Genomic DNA, 22105 nt, shown 5'->3' with positions numbered 1-22105 from the left:
TTCAACGAGCACCTTTAGGATTTCACAGGGCATTTTTTACACATTTTGATTTCAAACTACTTCTCACACATTAGGGCCGCTAAAATGCCAGGGCAGTATAACTACGCCACAAGTGACCCCATTTTGGAAAGAAGACACCCCAAGGTATTTCGTGAATGGCATAGTGAGTTCATGGAAGTTTTTATTTTTTGTCACAAGTTAGTGGAATATGAGACTTTGTAAGTAAAAAAAAAACCAAAAAAACCCCATCATTTTCCGCTAACTTGTGACAAAAAATAAAAAGTTCTATGAACTCACTATGCCCATCAGCGAATACCTTAGCGTGTCTACTTTCCGAAATGGGGTCATTTGTGGGGTGTTTGTACTGTCTGGGCATTGTAGAACCTCAGGAAATATGACAGGTGCTCAGAAAGTCAGAGCTGCTTCAAAAAGCGGAAAATCACATTTTTGTACCATAGTTTGTAAACGCTATAACTTTTACCCAAACCATTTTTTTTTTAATCAAAGACATGTAGAATAAATTTTGAGAAAAATATATATAGAAATGTAGTTTCGTTTGAAAAATTTTACAACTGAAAGTGAAAAATGCAATTTTTTTGCAAAAATTTCGATTAATAAAAAAAGTAAAAATGTCAGCAGCAATGAAATACCAGCAAATGAAAACTCTATTAGTGAGAAGAAAAGGAGGTATTCATTTGGGTGGTAAGTTGCATGACCGAGCAATAAACCGTTAAAGTTGTGGAGTGCAGATTTGTAAAAAAGGGCCCGGTCACTAGGGGGGTATAAACCTGTGGTCCTTAAGTGGTTAAGGGCTAGAACCCTTGTCATATTCACCCTAATATAGCTCTATTGGGTGAATAGGACTTTACACTCTCCCTGCTGCCCTGTGCTTTGTGCACACAACAGCAGGGAGCTGACCATGGCAGCCAGCCTCTCATGTGCCCCCCAGCCTCTGATCCGCCCCCCCAGCCTCATGTGCTCCCCAGCCTCTGATCAGCGCCCCCCCCACTCTGATCAGCACCCCCCCCCCCTTCCTTCTGGTAACAAGCCCACCCCCCCCCCCCCCCAGTATTAATCATTGGTGGCAGTGGCCACAGGGTCCCCCTCCTCCCCTCCCATCATTGGTGGCAGTAGGCAGTTCCGATCGGAGTCCCAGCAGTGTAATGCTGGGGCTCCGATCAGTTACTATGGCAGCCAGGACGCTACTGAAGTCCTGGCTGCGATGGTATGTTAGTGAGCAGCATTATACTCACGTGCGCCGTGATCTCCTTCTCATAGGTCTGTGCGGCGCATTGCTAATGCTATAAGCATTAGCAATGAGCCGCACAGACAGAAGAAGGAGCGCCCGGCAGCCACGGCGCACGCGAGTATAATGCTGCTCACTAACATACCATCGCAGCCAGGACTTCAGTAGCGTGACTCCTGGCTGCCATGGTAACCGATCGGAGCCCCAGCATTACACTGCTGGGACTCCAATAGGAACTGCCCACTGCCACCAATGCAGACAAACATTCCCGGCACCCGACCTCTGACAGGACGCTGTGATCCGCGCGATTAACCCCTCAACTGAGGGGTTAATCGCGCGGATCACAGTGTGCAGTCATAGGGGCCGGGATATGGCCGGCACATTGGTATTCAGGCATTCATTGGTGGCGCAGAGGCCACAGTCCCTCCCCTCCTCCTCCTACTCTGTCCTCATTGGTGGTCAGCGGCAGCCGAGCACAGTGGGGTGGGAGGGACTCCTCCTGCTCCACTGTGCCGGCTCAGGAAACCATGGTGCGCGCCGAGAGCGCATCTTTGAAAACGGGCTGGCAAATACCCAAGCGCAAGGACCAAATTCTTGGTCGCCATGGCGACCTGGGATTTGTCGAGCACTGCCTTAAAGAGAACTGCAATCTGGGTGGGGGCAGAGGCCGCGCTACATTTTTTTTTCTGGAAGAGTAAAAATACTCCTTACCATTTTTGAGGAGTATTTTTAGCCGATGAGGAGTACGAAAGTTACAGTAATTCAAGTAGTTAATACGAAGGCCTACATAACATTAAGGGATTGCTATTTATGCAGGGAAACCATTACTAGTATCTAGAACTGTCTTCCATGCATAAATAGTACATTTGGACAATTTAAAAATTTAGCCGACATCATATACTAAACATAAAGACCACTGCCACATGACTGTGTACATTACCCTGCATTATTACATCACTGGGTGTACTATCCCTGCACTGTGACATCACTGTGCACATAACCCTGCCATTATTATTACATCACTTGTGCCCTGTTCTGTGACATCACTTTGCTTAGTTGAGATCTCATTTTTGCTGTGCATCAAGCAGAAAAAACATAGAAAGTATAGCTCGAAGTAATCAGACTATAACTGGGAAAACTTTAGTTCAAAAGTGAATACTTTTGGCACGGTAATGTGCTTCCCCATGGTTACTTGATACACCCTGACTTTACTGGTAGCAGTGGTGGAGCGGTCATTGCTCGGCTGGCGCCTTTCTGAGGGTTGGCGCGGCTGGCGCCTTTCTGAGGGGTGGCGCGGCTGGCGCCGTTCTGAGGGTTGGCGCGGCTGGCGCCGTTCTGAGGGGTGGCGCGGCTGGCGCCGTTCTGAGGGGTGGCGCGGCTGGCGCCGTTCTGAGGGGTGGCGCGGCTGGCGCCGTTCTGAGGGGTGGCGCGGCTGGCGCCGTTCTGAGGGGTGGCGCGGCTGGCGCCGTTCTGAGGGGTGGCGCGGCTGGCGCCGTTCTGAGGGGTGGCGCGGCTGGCGCCGTTCTGAGGGGTGGCGCGGCTGGCGCCGTTCTGAGGGGTGGCGCGGCTGGCGCCGTTCTGAGGGGTGGCGCGGCTGGCGCCGTTCTGAGGGGTGGCGCGGCTGGCGCCGTTCTGAGGGGTGGCGCGGCTGGCGCCGTTCTGAGGGGTGGCGCGGCTGGCGCCGTTCTGAGGGGTGGCGCGGCTGGCGCCGTTCTGAGGGGTGGCGCGGCTGGCGCCGTTCTGAGGGGTGGCGCGGCTGGCGCCGTTCTGAGGGGTGGCGCGGCTGGCGCCGTTCTGAGGGGTGGCGCGGCTGGCGCCGTTCTGAGGGGTGGCGCGGCTGGCGCCGTTCTGAGGGGTGGCGCGGCTGGCGCCGTTCGAGGGGTGGCGCGGCTGGCGCCGTTCGAGGGGTGACGAGGCTGGCGCCGTTCGAGGGGTGACGCGGCTGGCGCCGTTCGAGGGGTGACGCGGCTGGCGCCGTTCTGAGGGGTGACGCGGCTGGCGCCGTTCTGAGGGGTGACGCGGCTGGCGCCGTTCTGAGGGGTGACGCGGCTGGCGCCGTTCTGAGGGGTGACGCGGCTGGCGCCGTTCTGAGGGGTGACGCGGCTGGCGCCGTTCTGAGGGGTGACGCGGCTGGCGCCGTTCTGAGGGGTGACGCGGCTGGCGCCGTTCTGAGGGGTGACGCGGCTGGCGCCGTTCTGAGGGGTGACGCGGCTGGCGCCGTTCTGAGGGGTGACGCGGCTGGCGCCGTTCTGAGGGGTGACGCGGCTGGCGCCGTTCTGAGGGGTGACGCGGCTGGCGCCGTTCTGAGGGGTGACGCGGCTGGCGCCGTTCTGACTTATGAACACACTGTGGCCGCTTCCTCTAATTACAGAACAGGCCGTCTCCGGTTGCTATGGGTAACAGCTGTGCTCCTCCCGCTGCCTGCACTATAGGAGCTGTACTACAGATGAGCGCGGGACACTGAAACGTTTACACGTGACACAACACTCACCATGCTGCCGGCCGTCATTTATGGGTTACTGAACAGTTACTACTAGCAGGGCTGGTCCCTAGGCGCACACCGCAGATGAGCACCGCTATAGCTCACATGTGTGTTCATAGGGATCCGGCTCATACAGCATGTGAGGCTGGACAAGGAAAAACAAGGCGCTCAGATCTGGGAAAAACACTACACAGCAAGGCCACTTACCCCGCCAGTGACGACCGCGCACCTCCTTCCTCACTTCAGAGCGGTGTGCCATAAGCTCCGGCAGCCCGATCAAGCTGACCAATAACAAAGCTCCTTACTGTAAGGAGCCTTGTGATTGGTTGTTTCCGGTAGCAGCAGCATCGCTGCGCTGCCCTTGCTGTTCACAGCGCTCACAGCACTGATGAATGGCAGGGAAAAGTCTAAGGCATCTTGGTATGCCTTAGACTTTTTCCAGGAAGTAAAATGGCCTGAACAGGTGTCTATGACGCTTGTACAGGCGTTATTGCGACCTCTGGGTGGCGCCACCTCCCATTAGCTTTTCTACAGAATGCCATGAACAACAATCCTGACTTGTAGAATGCATTTAGTCACCATTATATTAGAGACATCACGATATAGAGGAGCAGTAATCCTCGTTAACGCCCAACACACCCGCCATAAAGGAGCCTTATTGTATTCTGTAGCGAGACACAAAGGTGACTTCAGTTTTAATAACCCTCTTTGGGGTCAGTCATATTATACAGGTGCTATATATCCGTATGACAGAAGCCACGTGATGCCCACAGGAGGAGACACGGCTGTCGATATAACAGTTTTTGTAGTTAATATAATAAAAGAGCTCTAAAAGGATCCCTGAAGCACCAGACCTGCTTGTATTTTACAACTAGGGCTACTATCACACTAGAGTTTTAGTTTTCCGGTATTGAGATCCGTCATAGGGGCTCAATACCAGAAAAAAAACTCTTCCGTTTTGTCCCCATTCATTGACAATGGGAAGAAAAATGAACAGAATAAAGCGCTCCAAAATGCATTCCGTTCCGTTTAGTTGCGTTCTCATACTGGAGAGCAAACTGCAACATGTTGTAGTTTGCTTTCCGTCCTGGGTGCGGAGGAAGACTGATCCGTCATGGCCCCCAATGCAAGTCAATGGGGACAGATCTGTTTTCTCTGCCACAATAGAAAACGGATCTGTCCCCCATTGACTTTCAATAGAGTTCATGATGGATCCGTCTTGGGTAGGTTACAGATAATACAACCGGATCCGCTAATAACGGATGCAGACGGTTGTATTATAATTAACAGAAGCGGTTTTTTTTTATGAACCCTGCCGGATCCATTAAAAAAAGTAGTGTGAAAGTAGCCTGAAGCTAGCCACACTCTTCAGATTAGAAGCCAACTCAGTTTGGTATGGTCACCATCTGAGGAAAGCCTTGAGGGCTGTAAATCTGAGACGGCCTGTGAAGATAGATGCCACCATGACTGCGGCACGTTCGTCCCCAGGTGCAGTGCTGCCTGCTATAAAGTATGCCGATAAGGAACTTACATACCATATAAGAGGCTGGTAATATTATTTTACAAGGTCTATCCCAGTTGTTTGACATTATCCCCCATCCACAGCGGTAGGGCCCCCACCTATCATGAGAATGGGGGCCCTGTACCCCCCCCCCCCCTCCTGAAATGAATGGAGCAGCCGGCCGCTCCATTCATTTCTACGAGTATTCTGGAGACAGCCGGGCACTGAACTCTGCCATCTCCAGAGCTCCCATAGAAATGAATGGAGGGGCCACACAAATTCCCAACAGGCCACTCCATTCATTTCAGGGGGATTGAAGAGGGTACGGGGCCTCTGTTTTTGGGGATAGGGAATAACGTCAAACAACCAGAATACTCTGCAGGACAGATGCAATGCCACCGTGGATTTGCATGTCGGAGATCCACAGTGTATTACAGTATCGATGACATTTCTTAAAATATCAACTACATCAATATGCTGCTTTTTTTTAAAAAACTTTAAAGTGGTTGTCCACCTTTGGGGGCTTTTCATTCGGACCTCCTCACGTTGCTGGACCTGGGGAGGGAAGCACAGTAATCTGCTCCTCAGCTCAGGGATCCGGCTTCTTCAGTCCGCCACTGCCGCCGCGCTGCCTCATTTGTCAACATCCGCTTTGATGGGAGGCATGTATGCCACCGCAGCCAGTGATTGGCCCACCATGCCTCATGTGACCCATTCAGTAAAAGAAAGAGCAGGTTTCTGCCTCGGCGCAAAATCACTGGAGAAGACCATCTTAGGGTCCATTCACACGTCCGTTTTTTCTTTCCTGATCTGTTCCGTTTTTTCAGGAACAGATCTGGACCAGATCTGGACCCATTCATTTTCAATGGGTCCTGGAAAAAAAAAAAAACAGACATTGAGCTGTCCGTTTTTTTCCAGGACCCATTGAAAATGAATGGGTCCAGATCTGTTCCTGAAAAAACGGAACAGATCAGGAAAGAAAAAACGGACGTGTGAATAGACCCTAAGTGCAAGAGTTATTCTTGGTTTAATAGAAACTGCGTTTCGGGGATTACAAACTCCCCTTCATCAGGTTTCATAATACCATGTGACCCATTGACGTGATGCATTGGGGGGGGGGGCAGGTCACTGCTGTGGCCAGACATTGGCTCTAGGGGCACCCTTCAAGCTGGATGACGACAAGTTGGACCAGAGTTGCAGTGGTTGAATGATAGAGTCGGGGCCTGGCATCAGCGAGCAGCTAAGTATGCCTCTGCCCTCAGGTCTGGCGACGTGGAGGATTCTCAGGATAGGTCATCAGTATCTGATCAGGCACCACCTTCTTGCAGGTTAGCCTAGGCCATGTGATATCACGTTGATCGTTCACTTCTATAGGGCTTGAGCTGCTCCTAAGCCATGTGAATAGTGCTGAGCTGCAATATCAAGCACAGCCAGCATACAGTGTACAGCGCCGTGCTAGCTGAGCGAAAGCCATGGCGCTCACCGGAGCACCGCTGTCTTCTCAAAACAGCTGATTGGTGGCAGTTCCGGGTGTCTGACCCTCACCGATCAGATACTGATGACCTATAGAGAGTCTTAGAAATAGTGTTATCACATAGGAGGTGCCCCTGCCAATCAGTGTTTTCATAAGCCCAGGCACTGGAACTACAGGGGTTAAGCGAGTGGGAGCGGTGGTGCAGTAACCAGGCACGGCCACTGTACCGATCTACATAGTTCTTGTGAAAACAGCTGGTCTGTATGGGTGCCAGGAGTCTGACCCTCACCGAGCCCTGGAAAGCCCCTTTAACTCTGCAGATGCATTGCTTTACATCTCGTCTATTTCCAGTAACCAGAGCTACATTCTGACGCTCCGTTTCCACGCCCGGACCACTGGTACACAGCCAAGCTGCCGGGTCACGTGCAGCACTGAAGTGGAGATAAGGCGGTCTGCTTCCTACAGCAATTTTCGAGAAAAGAAAATTACAAAAAATAAAAATAATGGTCATAAAACAGTAAAGCAAGATATCTCCAAAAGTCTTTCCATGTAGATTTTAAGGCATAAAATTCTGAATAAAGTGCGATTAGTCTTAAAAGTCCAGTATAAGTAAAGAGGAATAAGGCCTGATTGTTAAAGGGATTGTCCTGGATTAGAGAAATTGCCCTGAGCTGCAATACCAGACCCAGCTCATGGGCAAGAATGGCGCTATTACCAGAGGGATAACAAAAAAAAATAAAAAAAAAATATAATAATTTGTAATTCTGGACAATTCCTTCAAAGGGGTTGACCGGGCATACTGTACTCTCCCATCTGACATCCGGTGTGGAGAAAGACAACTTCACAACTGTCTGATGCCCAGCAAGTACTGAGCACAGGTCCTATTCTAAGGGTTGTGCCAGGATGGGGGCCAAGTATCTGATCAGAGAATGAACGGAGCGGCAGTGTGCATGCCCAACCAGTTGGCCCATTTAGATGGAAACACAGGGCCCCTGTTCTTGTGATTTGACCACCGATCAGATACCTGACCCCAATGATGAACCTTGCAGTTCCATCTCCGAGCCCAGTGTCAGACTGGACAACCTACAGACAGTATTTGAGGGGGGGTTTTCAGAGAGTCAGATACTGACGACCTCTGCTCAGGACAGATGCAAGAACTCACGTGTAGAGCAGCCCCACCGTACCTCACCGACCCCTGCAGGAACGGATCAGCTCACCCACAACCCCGGATCCACCGCAGTTGATCAGTAAGTATTCAAGCATAGGTTGACAGCAGCATGTCCATGCTAATTTATACATTATTTTTTTTTAAATTATAAATAAAGAAATTTGCATGGACATGCTGCCTATGCTTGAATACTATGCTCAGGATAGGTCATCAATAGCAGACTGGCGGGTGTTAGACACCCAGGACCCCCCCGCCGATCTGCAGTTTGTGGAGGCCAACGTGCTCTGGTGATCTATACGAAGTACAGCACCATCCAATGGATAGTGGCTGTACTCTGTATTGCAGCTCATTCCCATTCAACTGAATGAGAATAAGCTGCGTCTAGGCCACGTGAAGTCACCGGCCTAGGAGGAGGCCACAGTGCTCCTCTTCAAACAGACGATTGGACCCCTGCCGATGAGGATAGGTCATCAATATCAGAATCTCGGAAAACCCCTTTAATATACAGAAACTAGCCACAAGCAGCCCAAGGGTGTATATATGTATACAGTCTGTACACAGGAGCTGGGAGAATGAGTAAGTGACCCAATAGTCCATGCAGGGAGCAATTACCATCTAAATAGGACTTGTAGAAAACCATTTACATGCAGCAGAAGCAACCCTAATTCAGATGTATGGAATGGACTGTGAACAAACATGCCACGTGTGAATGTACAATAAGGCTCCATTCACACGTCCGGCACCCCCATAGAACTGCCTATTCTTGTCCGCAATTGCGGACAAGAATAGGACATGTTTTATTTTTTTTCCAGAGCCGCGGATGCTCTCCGCATCTAGTCCTGTCCCATAGAGAATGAATGGGTCTGCAAATTGCGGAACGGATGCGGACCCATTCTGCTGACGTGTGAATGGACCCTAATACTACAAAAGTCTACTTAAAGGGAATGTGCCATGAAAAAAATTAAAATAATTTTTTATGTTAAACGTATTTAGTTTTTGTGAATTTTCCATGTCGCTATATTTTACTATAATATATGACTAGTATTAATAAAATAGTGCTGTCTTCGCACTGGCCACTAGGTAAATAAGGTTGAGACTCCCTGTTCAGTAGCAATTGCGTTATCACCTCTATATAGACGACACAGGATCCGACATTCACAATAGGCGATATCACAGCTTGTCTGCTCCCTCCTGACCTCCGGCACAGAGCATGCCTAGAAAACTCTCCCATAGAAGTCAATAGGGTCAGCTCCTGTCTATTGTGTCTATGGCCCCTGGGGCTGCTCTTAAAGAACCTGGAGTTTGGACATATATTAAGCCTACAGGCCGGTGTGAAAACTATATTCTAAAAATAATCCTAAGCAGTTTACGAAATAAAACTACCCAAAAAAATTAAAATAAAAAACTTGATTTATGCAACAGGTCACTTTCTGATGACATTTCTTTTAGAAGCCGTGAACACCTTTGGGGGCATTTTTTTATAATCCCATTTTACTCATTTTGGGCTAAAAATCATTTATTAAAATTTTCAGCAGTCCCCCCCCATAAAGGGTTAACTCTTTGCCTCTGAGCCGTTATCTGCCAGCTATGCATATCCCTCATCTCTGAACTACCAACAGCTGGTACACTTATGTAAGCCATATCAGTAAGATAAGAACTGAGCTATAATGAATGAGGTCAGAGTGCAGAGATAAGGAGCTGTCTGACAGGAAACAACCAGAGCCTGCTACTAGAGAATCTCAAGGCTGTACAGAGAAAGGAGCTCAACATTTTTAACCACCTCAGCCCCCAGTGCTTAAACACCCTGAAAGACCAGGCCACTTTTTACACTTCTGACCTACACTACTTTCACCGTTTATTGCTCGGTCATGCAACTTACCACCCAAATGAATTTTACCTCCTTTTCTTCTCACTAATAGAGCTTTCATTTGGTGGTATTTCATTGCTGCTGACATTTTTACTTTTTTTGTTATTAATCGAAATTTAACGATTTTTTTTGCAAAAAAATGACATTTTTCACTTTCAGTTGTAAAATTTTGCAAAAAAAACGACATCCATATAGAAATTTTGCTCTAAATTTATAGTTCTACATGTCTTTGATAAAAAAAAAATGTTTGGGTAGAAAAAAAATGGTTTGGGTAAAAGTTATAGCGTTTACAAACTATGGTACAAAAATGTGAATTTCCGCTTTTTGAAGCAGCTCTGACTTTCTGAGCACCTGTCATGTTTCCTGAGGTTCTACAATGCCCAGACAGTACAAACACCCCACAAATGACCCCATTTCTGAAAGTACACACCCTAAGGTATTCGCTGATGGGCACAGTGAGTTCATAGAACTTTTTATTTTTTGTCACAAGTTAGCGGAAAATGATGATTTTTTTTTTTTTTATTTTTTTTTCTTACAAAGTCTCATATTCCACTAACTTGTGACAAAAAATAAAAACTTCCATGAACTCACTATGCCCATCAGCGAATACCTTGGGGTCTCTTCTTTCCAAAATGGGGTCACTTGTGGGGTAGTTATACTGCCCTGGCATTCTAGGGGCCCAAATGTGTGGTAAGGAGTTTGAAATCAAATTCAGTAAAAAATGACCTGTGAAATCCGAAAGGTGCTCTTTGGAATATGGGCCCCTTTGCCCACCTAGGCTGCAAAAAAGTGTCACACATCTGGTATCCCCGTACTCAGGAGAAGTTGAGGAATGTGTTTTGGGGTGTCTTTTTACATATACCCATGCTGGGTGAGATAAATATCTTGGTCAAATGACAACTTTGTATAAAAAAATGGGAAAAGTTGTCTTTTGCCAAGATATTTCTCTCACCCAGCATGGGTATATATAAAATGACACCCCAAAACACATTCCCCACCTTCTCCTGAGTACGGAGATACCAGATGTGTGACACTTTTTTGCAGCCTAGGTGGGCAAAGGGGCCCATATTCCAAAGAGCACCTTTCGGATTTCACTCGTCATTTTTTACTGAATTTGATTTCAAACTCCTTACCACACATTTGGGCCCCTAGAATGCCAGGGCAGTATATCTACCCCACAAGTGACCCCATTTTGGAAAGAAGACACCCCAAGGTATTCCGTGAGGGGCATGGCGAGTTCCTAGAATTTTTTATTTTTTGTCACAAGTTAGTGGAAAATGATGATTTTTTTTTTTTTTTTTTTTTTTCATACAAAGTCTCATATTCCACTAACTTGTGACAAAAAATAAAAACTTCCATGAACTCACTATGCCCATCAGCGAATACCTTGGGGTCTCTTCTTTCCAAAATGGGGTCACTTGTGGGGTAGTTATACTGCCCTGGCATTCTAGGGGCCCAAATGTGTGGTAAGGAGTTTGAAATCAAATTCTGTAAAAATTGACCTGTGAAATCCGAAAGGTGCTCTTTGGAATATGGGCCCCTTTGCCCACCTAGGCTGCAAAAAAGTGTCACACATCTGGTATCTCTGTATTCAGGAGAAGTTGAGGAATGTGTTTTGGGGTGTCATTTTACATATACCCATGCTGGGTGAGATAAATATCTTGGTCAAATGCCAACTTTGTATAAAAAAATGGGAAAAGTTGTCGTTTGCCAAGATATTTCTCTCACCCAGCATGGGTATATGTAAAATGACACCCCAAAACACATTCCCCACCTTCTCCTGAGTACGGAGATACCAGATGTGTGACACTTTTTTGCAGCCTAGGTGGGCAAAGGGGCCCATATTCCAAAGAGCACCTTTCGGATTTCACAGGTCAATTTTTACAGAATTTGATTTCAAACTCCTTACCACACATTTGGGCCCCTAGAATGCCAGGGCAGTATAACTACCCCACAAGTGACCCCATTTTGGAAAGAAGACACCCCAAGGTATTCGCTGATGGGCATAGTGAGTTCATGGAAGTTTTTATTTTTTGTCACAAGTTAGTGGAATATGAGACTTTGTATGAAAAAAAAAAAAAAAAAAAAAAAAAAAAAAAAAAATCAGCATTTTCCACTAACTTGTGACAAAAAATAAAAAATTCTAGGAACTCGCCATGCCCCTCACGGAATACCTTGGGGTGTCTTCTTTCTAAAATGGGGTCACTTGTGTGGTAGTTATACTGCCCTGGCATTTTCCAGGGGCCCTAATGTGTGTTAGGTAGGTAAATGACCTGTGAAATCCTAAAGGTGCTCTTTGGAATATGGGCCCCTTTGCCCACCTAGGCTGCAAAAAAGTGTCACACATCTGGTATCTCTGTATTCAGGAGAAGTTGAGGAATGTGTTTTGGGGTGTCATTTTACATATACCCATGCTGGGTGAGATAAATATCTTGGTCAAATGCCAACTTTGTATAAAAAAATGGGAAAAGTTGTCGTTTGCCAAGATATTTCTCTCACCCAGCATGGGTATATGTAAAATGACACCCCAAAACACATTCCCCACCTTCTCCTGAGTACGGCAATACCAGATGTGTGACACTTTTTTGCAGCCTAGGTGGGCAAAGGGGCCCATATTCCAAAGAGCACCTTTCGGATTTCACAGGTCAATTTTTACAGAATTTGATTTCAAACTCCTTACCACACATTTGGGCCCCTAGAATGCCAGGGCAGTATAACTACCCCACAAGTGACCCCATTTTGGAAAGAAGAGACCCCAAGGTATTCGCTGATGGGCATAGTGAGTTCATGGAAGTTTTTATTTTTTGTCACAAGTTAGTGGAATATGAGACTTTGTATGAAAAAAAAAAAAAAAAAAAAAAATCAGCATTTTCCACTAACTTGTGACAAAAAATAAAAAATTCTAGGAACTCGCCATGCCCCTCACGGAATACCTTGGGGTGTCTTCTTTCTAAAATGGGGTCACTTGTGTGGTAGTTATACTGCCCTGGCATTTTCCAGGGGCCCTAATGTGTGTTAGGTAGGTAAATGACCTGTGAAATCCTAAAGGTGCTCTTTGGAATATGGGCCCCTTTGCCCACCTAGGCTGCAAAAAAGTGTCACACATCTGGTATCGCCGTATTCAGGAGAAGTTGGGGAATGTGTTTTGGGGTGTCATTTTACATATACCCTTGCTGGGTGAGAGAAATATCTTGGCAAAAGACAACTTTTCCCATTTTTTTATACAAAGTTGGCATTTGACCAAGATATTTCTCTCACCCAGCATGGGTATATGTAAAATGACACCCCAAAACACATTCCCCAACTTCTCCTGAGTACGGCGATACCAGATGTGTGACACTTTTTTGCAGCCTAGATGCGCAAAGGTGCCCAAATTCCTTTTAGGAGGGCATTTTTAGACATTTGGATACCAGACTTCTTCTCACGCTTTGGGGCCCCTAGAATGCCAGGGCAGTATAAATACCCCACATGTGACCCCATTTTGGAAAGAAGACACCCCAAGGTATTCAATGAGGGGCATGGCGAGTTCATAGAAATTTTTTTTTTTTGGCACAAGTTAGCGGAAATTGATATTTTTTATTTTTTTCTCACAAAGTCTCCCGTTCCGCTAACTTGGGACAAAAATTTCAATCTTTCATGGACTCAATATGCCCCTCACGGAATACCTGGGGGTGTCTTCTTTCCGAAATGGGGTCACATGTGGGGTATTTATACTGCCCTGGCATTCTAGGGGCCCTAAAGCGTGAGAAGAAGTCTGGAATATACATGTCTAAAAAATTTTACGCATTTGGATTCCGTGAGGGGTATGGTGAGTTCATGTGAGATTTTATTTTTTGACACAAGTTAGTGGAATATGAGACTTTGTAAGAAAAATAAATAAAAATTCCGCTAACTTGGGCCAAAAAAATGTCTGAATGGAGCCTTACAGAGGGTGATCAATGACAGGGGGGTGATCAATGACAGGGGGGGTGATCAATGACAGGGGGGGTGATCAATGACAGGGGGGGTGATCAGGGAGTCTATATGGGGTGATAACCACAGTCATTGATCACGCCCGTGTAAGGCTTCATTCAGACGTCCGTATGCGTTTTGCGGATCCGATCCATCTATCAGTGCATCCGTAAAAATCATGCGGACATCTGAATGGAGCTTTACAGGGGGGTAATCAATGACAGGGGGGTGATCAGGGAGTCTATATGGGGTGATCACCACAGTCATTGATCATGCCCCTGTAAGGCTTCATTCAGACGTCCGGATGCGTTTTGCGGATCCGATCCATCTATCAGTGGATCCGTAAAAATCATGCGGACGTCTGAATGGAGCTTTACAGGGGGGTAATCAATGACAGGGGGGTAATCAATGACAGGGGGGTGATCAGGGAGTCTATATGGGGTGATCACCACAGTCATTGATCATGCCCCTGTAAGGCTTCATTCAGACGTCCGGATGCGTTTTGCGGATCCGATCCATCTATCAGTGCATCCGTAAAAATCATGCGGACATCTGAATGGAGCTTTACAGGGGGGTGATCAATGACAGGGGTGTAATCAATGACAGGGGGGTGATCAGGGAGTCTATATGGGGTGATAACCACAGTCATTGATCACGCCCCTGTAAGGCTTCATTCAGACGTCCGTATGCGTTTTGCGGATCCGATCCATCTATCAGTGCATCCGTAAAAATCATGCGGACATCTGAATGGAGCTTTACAGGGGGGTAATCAATGACAGGGGGGTGATCAGGGAGTCTATATGGGGTGATCACCACAGTCATTGATCATGCCCCTGTAAGGCTTCATTCAGACGTCCGGATGCGTTTTGCGGATCCGATCCATCTATCAGTGGATCCGTAAAAATCATGCGGACGTCTGAATGGAGCTTTACAGGGGGGTAATCAATGACAGGGGGGTAATCAATGACAGGGGGGTGATCAGGGAGTCTATATGGGGTGATAACCACAGTCATTGATCACGCCCCTGTAAGGCTTCATTCAGACGTCCGGATGCGTTTTGCGGATCGGATCCATCTATCAGTGCATCCGTAAAAATCATGCGGACATCTGAATGGAGCTTTACAGGGGGGTGATCAGGGAGTCTATATGGGGTGATCACCACAGTCATTGATCATGCCCCTGTAAGGCTTCATTCAGACGTCCGCATGCGTTTTGCGGATCGGATCCATCTATCAGTGCATCCGTAAAAATCATGCGGACATCTGAATGGAGCTTTACAGGGGGGTGATCAGGGAGTCTATATGGGGTGATCACCACAGTCATTGATCATGCCCCTGTAAAGCTTCATTCAGACGTCCGGATGCGTTTTGCGGATCGGATCCATCTATCAGTGCATCCGTAAAAATCATGCGGACATCTGAATGGAGCTTTACAGGGGGGTGATCAGGGAGTCTATATGGGGTGATCACCACAGTCATTGATCATGCCCCTGTAAAGCTTCATTCAGACGTCCGGATGCGTTTTGCGGATCGGATCCATCTATCAGTGCATCCGTAAAAATCATGCGGACATCTGAATGGAGCTTTACAGGGGGGTGATCAGGGAGTCTATATGGGGTGATCACCACAGTCATTGATCATGCCCCTGTAAAGCTTCATTCAGACGTCCGGATGCGTTTTGCGGATCGGATCCATCTATCAGTGGATCCGTAAAAATCATGCGGACGTCTGAATGGAGCTTTACAGGGGGGTAATCAATGACAGGGGTGTAATCAATGACAGGGGGGTGATCAGGGAGTCTATATGGGGTGATAACCACAGTCATTGATCACGCCCCTGTAAGGCTTCATTCAGACGTCCGGATGCGTTTTGCGGATCCGATCCATCTATCAGTGGATCCGTAAAAATCATGCGGACGTCTGAATGGAGCTTTACAGGGGGTTGATCAATGACAGGGGGGTAATCAATGACAGGGGGGTGATCAGGGAGTCTATATGGGGTGATCAGGGGCTAATAAGGGGTTAATAAGTGACGGGGGGGGGGTGTAGTGTAGTGTAGTGGTGCTTGGTGGGACTTTACTGAGCTACCTGTGTCCTCTGGTGGTCGATCCAAACAAAGGGGACCACCAGAGGACCAGGTAGCAGGTATATTAGACGCTGTTATCAAAACAGCGTCTAATATACCTGTTAGGGTTAAAAAAAAACACATCTCCAGCCTGCCAGCGAACGATCGCCGCTGGCAGGCTGGAGATCAACTCTCTTACCTTCCGTTCCTGTGAGCGCGCGCGCCTGTGTGCGCGCGTTCACAGGAAATCTCGCGTCTCGCGAGATGACGCGCCGGCGCGTCCAGGAGGAATGAATCAACCACCTCCAGGACGCGTCTGTGCGTACAGCGGTCCGGAGGTGGTTAATAAAGACCAACTGAAAAATTATTTTTCCGGCTCCAAATGAGTAAAATGCAATTATAATAAAAAATTGCCCTAAAAAAAAAAAAAAAAAAAAAAGTGCCCATAGCCATCAAAGCAGGCTTCGTCCACACATTCAAACACACCTAGGGGACCTTGTGGGAATAAAAACAAAAAACCCCACAAATCTTAAAAGAACTATCTTAATTTATTAAATAAGCAAAAAGTATAAAAAACATATACAAACACTAATAAAAAGGAAAAAAGACGGGAACACTTAAAAGATAAACAACATAAAACCGGGAGCCTTGATTAAGACAAAATGTACCTGCTTGTTAGCCTTCAGAACAGTCCTCAGAGTAGCTATCTGTTCCCGCTTAGTGCTCAGCAAAGCTTTCAGTTTCATGACTTCTTCCACCAAAACCTCTTTCTCCTTGTCCATTTCAGACGTAATTGATTCAAGTGACGTGTGGTGCCAGGACACTGACAGGGCACCCTGCAGATGCTTCAATTGGTCTTTCACAACTGCAATAAGGTGGGTGATGCTGAGAGGTTCTCTAGCAGGGTCTCCAAAATCAGACCCGATGGAGGAGTCTGGACTACTCAGTGGAGAGTGGTCACCACTGCGAAGGTCAGTTATCTCCAAGTCAGGGTTTACCAGAAGTTTACCAAAAAAATCGGAAGACTTTCTCTTTCTAAAATGCAACTTGGCCCCTTTGCCATCTCGGAAGTAATCGAGCATGACTCTGTGGGGCGTCAGGTTACTGCGCATACAGACGTGATTATAAAGATGGGCGAGCTCTTCTATGAAGGATAGTAGCTCGTCCTGTGCCAAGTTCAGCTTGCTCTGAAAGTCACAGTGCAGTCTCCTTGCCGTCCTCAACTCCTCCTGAAGAACAGACAAGAGTCCTCGGTCATCATTTTCTGATCTGGCAGACGTATGGAGCTCCTTGGCCACCACCTGCCTGTTCACCTCCCACTCTTGTTTTTCTTCTTGGTACCTCTTTTCAAACACTTCATGTCTCTGCTTTACTTCTTTCAGTTCCTTCTCCAGTCTTAACATGTCTGCCCCTTCTTGTCCACAGGTACATGTTGAAATTTCATCTGCATTGTCCATTTGGTGTCTACGATTACTGTCTTTCTGGAGACTCTTCACTTGTTCCACCAGTTCGGTATTTCTCTGTTGCTCATTACATAGGTCCATGCGCATCTCATCCAAGTTCCTCCCGATTTCTTGAATGTTAATCTCCATATCGGCCTTCTCCTGATCGACCTGCAGAACAGCAAGGAGTACATTTAGGATAGAGCAGAAGTAAGGAGAACATTGATTGAGGCTACTAACGTTAGCTTAAAGGATATATCGAATGGATCCCCTGCATCCTATGGGTGACATACACCACTGCATACCTATAGAGGCATCTGCTGGAGGTCAATGCTCAGAAATCCTAATTTATACCCTAGATCAGAGATCAGCAAATGGCAGGCGGGGCGAGCCTCCCTAGCGTCACCTGCGATGCTAGTCCCCATTACTGCCTGCCATTGGCTGTTTCAACCCCCCCACATCGGATGTTTTCATCCGCCCAGGGAGAGAAGCAACCGCGGTGGCGTGGGAAGTAGAACATTTTTTTGTCTCGGATAACCCCTTTAAGTGCACCAAGGGTGGGCCTAAGGTACTCTGCACCCTTATTCCTCCTGCTTCCACTGCCAGCCCCTCCATCTCCTTCAGTCTTGACAGGGCCAGACTAGATGAATATGCAGGAACCTGACTGTCAATCGAGGAGAGGAGGAAGTTGGAGGAACAAGGGTGCACAAAGTGACCTGGGCCCACCCTTAGTGCACTTAAACACTCGTTTGCATATGGATTAAAAAGTACTTTTTCTTCAGATTTCTTTCCTACAAGGCATTGTGCCTGGATTAACAGTCAATTTCCTGGCGATCGCTTCCCTTTAAGCATAGAGTGTTAGGTGTAGGATGCGAAAAGGGGCCTAAAAAGTTGTCAGGTGGAGTTTGGTCTCTAAAGACTATTAAATTTTTTTGTCTAATTCCAGATCACGGGCGATAAAGTGGTATTCGGGTTGTTTAAAGTTATCCTCTAGCCACAGGATAGGTATAATAGCTATTAGATTGGTCCCCCACCAGTCAGGAGAAAGAGGGCCCCCGTACCCCCTCTGAAATGAACAGAGGCCAGACGCATATGGGTGCGGCCGCTCTGTTCATATCTATGGGAGTTCCCTGCACACGTGTGACCGGCTGCTCCGTTCATTTCAGGGGGGCTGCAGGGGGTACGAGGCCCCCATTCTTGTGATTGGTGGGGTTCCCAGTAGTAGGACCCCCAACAGATTTAAGAATTATCCCCTATCCTGTGGATAGGCAATAACTTGAAACAACCAGAATACCCCTTTAAACTAACGTCCAAAGAGATGGGGGAAGGGGGGGGGGGGGGTCCTTCAACATGAGATTTCTCTTCTGCTTATTAGCATAGGCCAGGGATGGCCAACCTGCGGCTCTCCAGCTGTTGTAAAACTACAATTCCCACCATGCTCTGCTGTGGGCTGATGGCTGTAGGCAGTCTAGGCATGCTGGGAGTTGTAGTTTTGCAACAGCTGGAGAGCCGCAGGTTGGCCATTCCTGGCATAGGCCATTAGGATTACAGATGTCTTCGTTGGCTGTGTGGAGAATATTGTATACAGGATCAGGGAGGGCCTATAGCTTACATCATGTCTCCCACAGGAGGCAATGCGCACACAGACATTATGGTTTCCATCACTACTTATTTGCAATGGGAAGACGATTATTTGCATTGAGATAACGGAGCTCCATGGAAGAATGACAGCAGCTGAGCATACACATGAACAATCCTATGACAATACAGCGGCAGAAGAAGGTTGCTTCAGGCCAGCTTTGTCATGGCCGTTGAGGTCCAGTTACTTCTATAGTCCAAAGATATCAGCAATCTATGGATTTATCCAGGCTCCGTCTGGACACTGAGCAAAAGTGCAACGCTATGTGAATATGTGGTAGCTTTCCATGTGCACCAGGGCAAACCACCTCTGATTCAATGCCGCTTCTGATGGGTGAAACAATAGGGGTATGCTCACATGGCTGATTTTTCCATTGGAAGAATCTGCAGCAGAAATCCCAGGCTGACCCTCCTATTCCTGGATTTGCACCGGTGCATGCCGTGGATCCACACATGACTTATTCAATATTCAATGGCGCTAAGGCCTTATGCACACAACCGTATTTTGTATCCATGTCTAATCAGCTTTTTTGCAGATTACACATGCACCCATTCATTTCTAAGGGTCTGCAAAAAACAAACAAAAAAAAAAAAAAAAACAGACTGCACACAGAGGTCATCCGCATCTCCCTTCTGCAAACAGATAGAACATGTCCTATTTTAGGCTGAAAAATGAGCGCCATGGACACAGGGATGCAACAAGGACATCAGTGTTTTGCCCCCCATAAAACAGATCCAGTTGTGTGCATGAGGCCTAATTCATGTGCGGCCACGTAGCCACGTTCTGTGTACTGAGGAAGGACATTGTTTTTTTTTTTTTATTTACACTACAGCGTCAATTTCCCACTGAAAACAGATTTTAAGAACACTTGCCAAAATCAGCATGAAAAGTCATGTGTGTGAACATACCCTGGGGGTGCACCCTGCCGGTTTTGTTGCCCTGCAATTTTGCATGTGAATATACCCACATGCTTTCACAGTGAAGATTTAGTACTGAATTACGACTCATTCATATGAGTATGGCGCCGTACCAGTGTTGTGGACCGCAAACAGAGGGGTCCGCAAAAGATAGGCACTGGCCGCGTGAACGCCGTGCTGCGGACCTATTGACTTGAATAAGTCCGCGATTCACCACATACGGAGGCACAGACCCAAAAGCCCAAGAAAGGGCTTCCAATCCGTGCCTCCTCACTACAAAAGATGGGACATGTCCTTTCTTATGCCGTATGTTGCAGACCCATTCAAGTCAATGGGCCCACACCACAGCACGGAATTCACACAGCCTTTGCCAATGTATTGCAGACCAGCTGTTTGCGGCCCGCAAAACTGGCACAATGGGGGGGGGGGGGGGGGAAATAAAATAAAAATCAGCATGCTTTGAGAAATCTTAAAGGGATTCTGCCAGCTAGTTTGGGCCTATAGTGCTGCGGACAAGCGCGTCCGCAATATACATTTTCCATAACTGAGTGCTTTTATTCAATCAATATAATAGTTTTTTTGATTGAATAAAAGCACTCCGTTATGGAAAATGTATATTGTGGATGTGCTAGCGGCGATCTAGCAGCACATGTCCTCTGCTCTATAGGCTCAAACTAGCTGACAGAATCCCTTTAATGCATTTAGTTCTCATCATTGATCACATTCAACTCCATTTTGCCTCTACACATGGGTACAGACCTCTTCCTATAACTATTTGGAGTGAGTAGTACAACCCTGCTGTGGTCACTGGAGGAAGGGGAAGCCTGTAGTGACCACTAGGGAACGTTATAAATAGATAACATCTATCATCTCTGGAAAGCCTGTCCATTACACAGAACGTTTAGTATCCAATGCTTAACCACCTCCGGACCGCTGTACGCACAGACGCGTCCTGGAGGTGGTTGATTCATTCCTCCTGGACGCATATACGCGTCCTCTCGCGAGACGCGAGATTTCCTGTGAACGCGCGCACACAGGCGCGCGCGCTCACAGGAACGGAAGGTAAGAGAGTTGATCTCCAGCCTGCCAGCGGCGATCGTTCGCTGGCAGGCTGGAGATGTGTTTTTTTTAACCCCTAACAGGTATATTAGACGCTGTTTTGATAACAGCGTCTAATATACCTGCTACCTGGTCCTCTGGTGGTCCCATTTGTTTGGATCGACCACCAGAGGACACAGGTAGCTCAGTAAAGTCCCACCAAGCACCACTACACTACACTACACCCCCCCCCCGTCACTTATTAACCCCTTATTAGCCCCTGATCACCCCTGATCACCCCATATAGACTCCCTGATCACCCCCCTGTCATTGATTACCCCCCTGTCATTGATCAACCCCCTGTAAAGCTCCATTCAGATGTCCGCATGATTTTTACGGATCCACTGATAGATGGATCGGATCCGCAAAACGCATCCGGACGTCTGAATGAAGCCTTACAGGGGCATGATCAATGACTGTGGTTATCACCCCATATAGACTCCCTGATCACCCCCCTGTCATTGATCACCCCCCTGTCATTGATTACCCCCCTGTAAAGCTCCATTCAGACGTCCGCATGATTTTTACGGATCCACTGATAGATGGATCGGATCCGCAAAACGCATCCGGACGTCTGAATGAAGCCTTACAGGGGCATGATCAATGACTGTGGTGATCACCCCATATAGACTCCCTGATCACCCCCCTGTAAAGCTCCATTCAGATGTCCGCATGATTTTTACGGATCCACTGATAGATGGATCGGATCCGCAAAACGCATCCGGACGTCTGAATGAAGCCTTACAGGGGCATGATCAATGACTGTGGTTATCACCCCATATAGACTCCCTGATCACCCCCCTGTCATTGATCACCCCCCTGTCATTGATTACCCCCCTGTAAAGCTCCATTCAGACGTCCGCATGATTTTTACGGATCCACTGATAGATGGATCGGATCCGCAAAACGCATCCGGACGTCTGAATGAAGCCTTACAGGGGCATGATCAATGACTGTGGTGATCACCCCATATAGACTCCCTGATCACCCCCCTGTCATTGATTACCCCCCTGTCATTGATCACCCCCCTGTAAAGCTCCATTCAGATGTCCGCATGATTTTTACGGATCCACTGATAGATGGATCGGATCCGCAAAACGCATCCGGACGTCTGAATGAAGCCTTACAGGGGCATGATCAATGACTGTGGTGATCACCCCATATAGACTCCCTGATCACCCCCCTGTCATTGATTACCCCCCTGTCATTGATCACCCCCCTGTAAAGCTCCATTCAGACGTCCGCATGATTTTTACG

At 47.5% G+C, this 22105-nt stretch overlaps 1 protein-coding gene across 2 annotated transcripts in view; it reads right to left on the bottom strand.

Moving 5' to 3' along the window:
* The window catches only part of LOC121009582 (protein bicaudal D homolog 2-like), a 66942-nt gene that overhangs the window by 6508 nt on the left and 38329 nt on the right, over positions 1-22105 (bottom strand). For both annotated transcript variants that reach the window (XM_040442801.1, XM_040442802.1), the window contains exon 6: positions 16421-17365. In XM_040442801.1, the coding sequence (XP_040298735.1) occupies positions 16421-17365 (945 nt within the window). The remainder of the gene's footprint in view (positions 1-16420; positions 17366-22105) is intronic.

The sequence above is a fragment of the Bufo bufo genome, chromosome 8 (assembly GCF_905171765.1).
Source record: "Bufo bufo chromosome 8, aBufBuf1.1, whole genome shotgun sequence".
Taxonomy (NCBI): Eukaryota; Metazoa; Chordata; class Amphibia; order Anura; family Bufonidae; genus Bufo; species Bufo bufo.
Note: the sequence above shows the minus strand (reverse complement) of the source record. Positions and strands in the feature narration are given on the sequence as shown.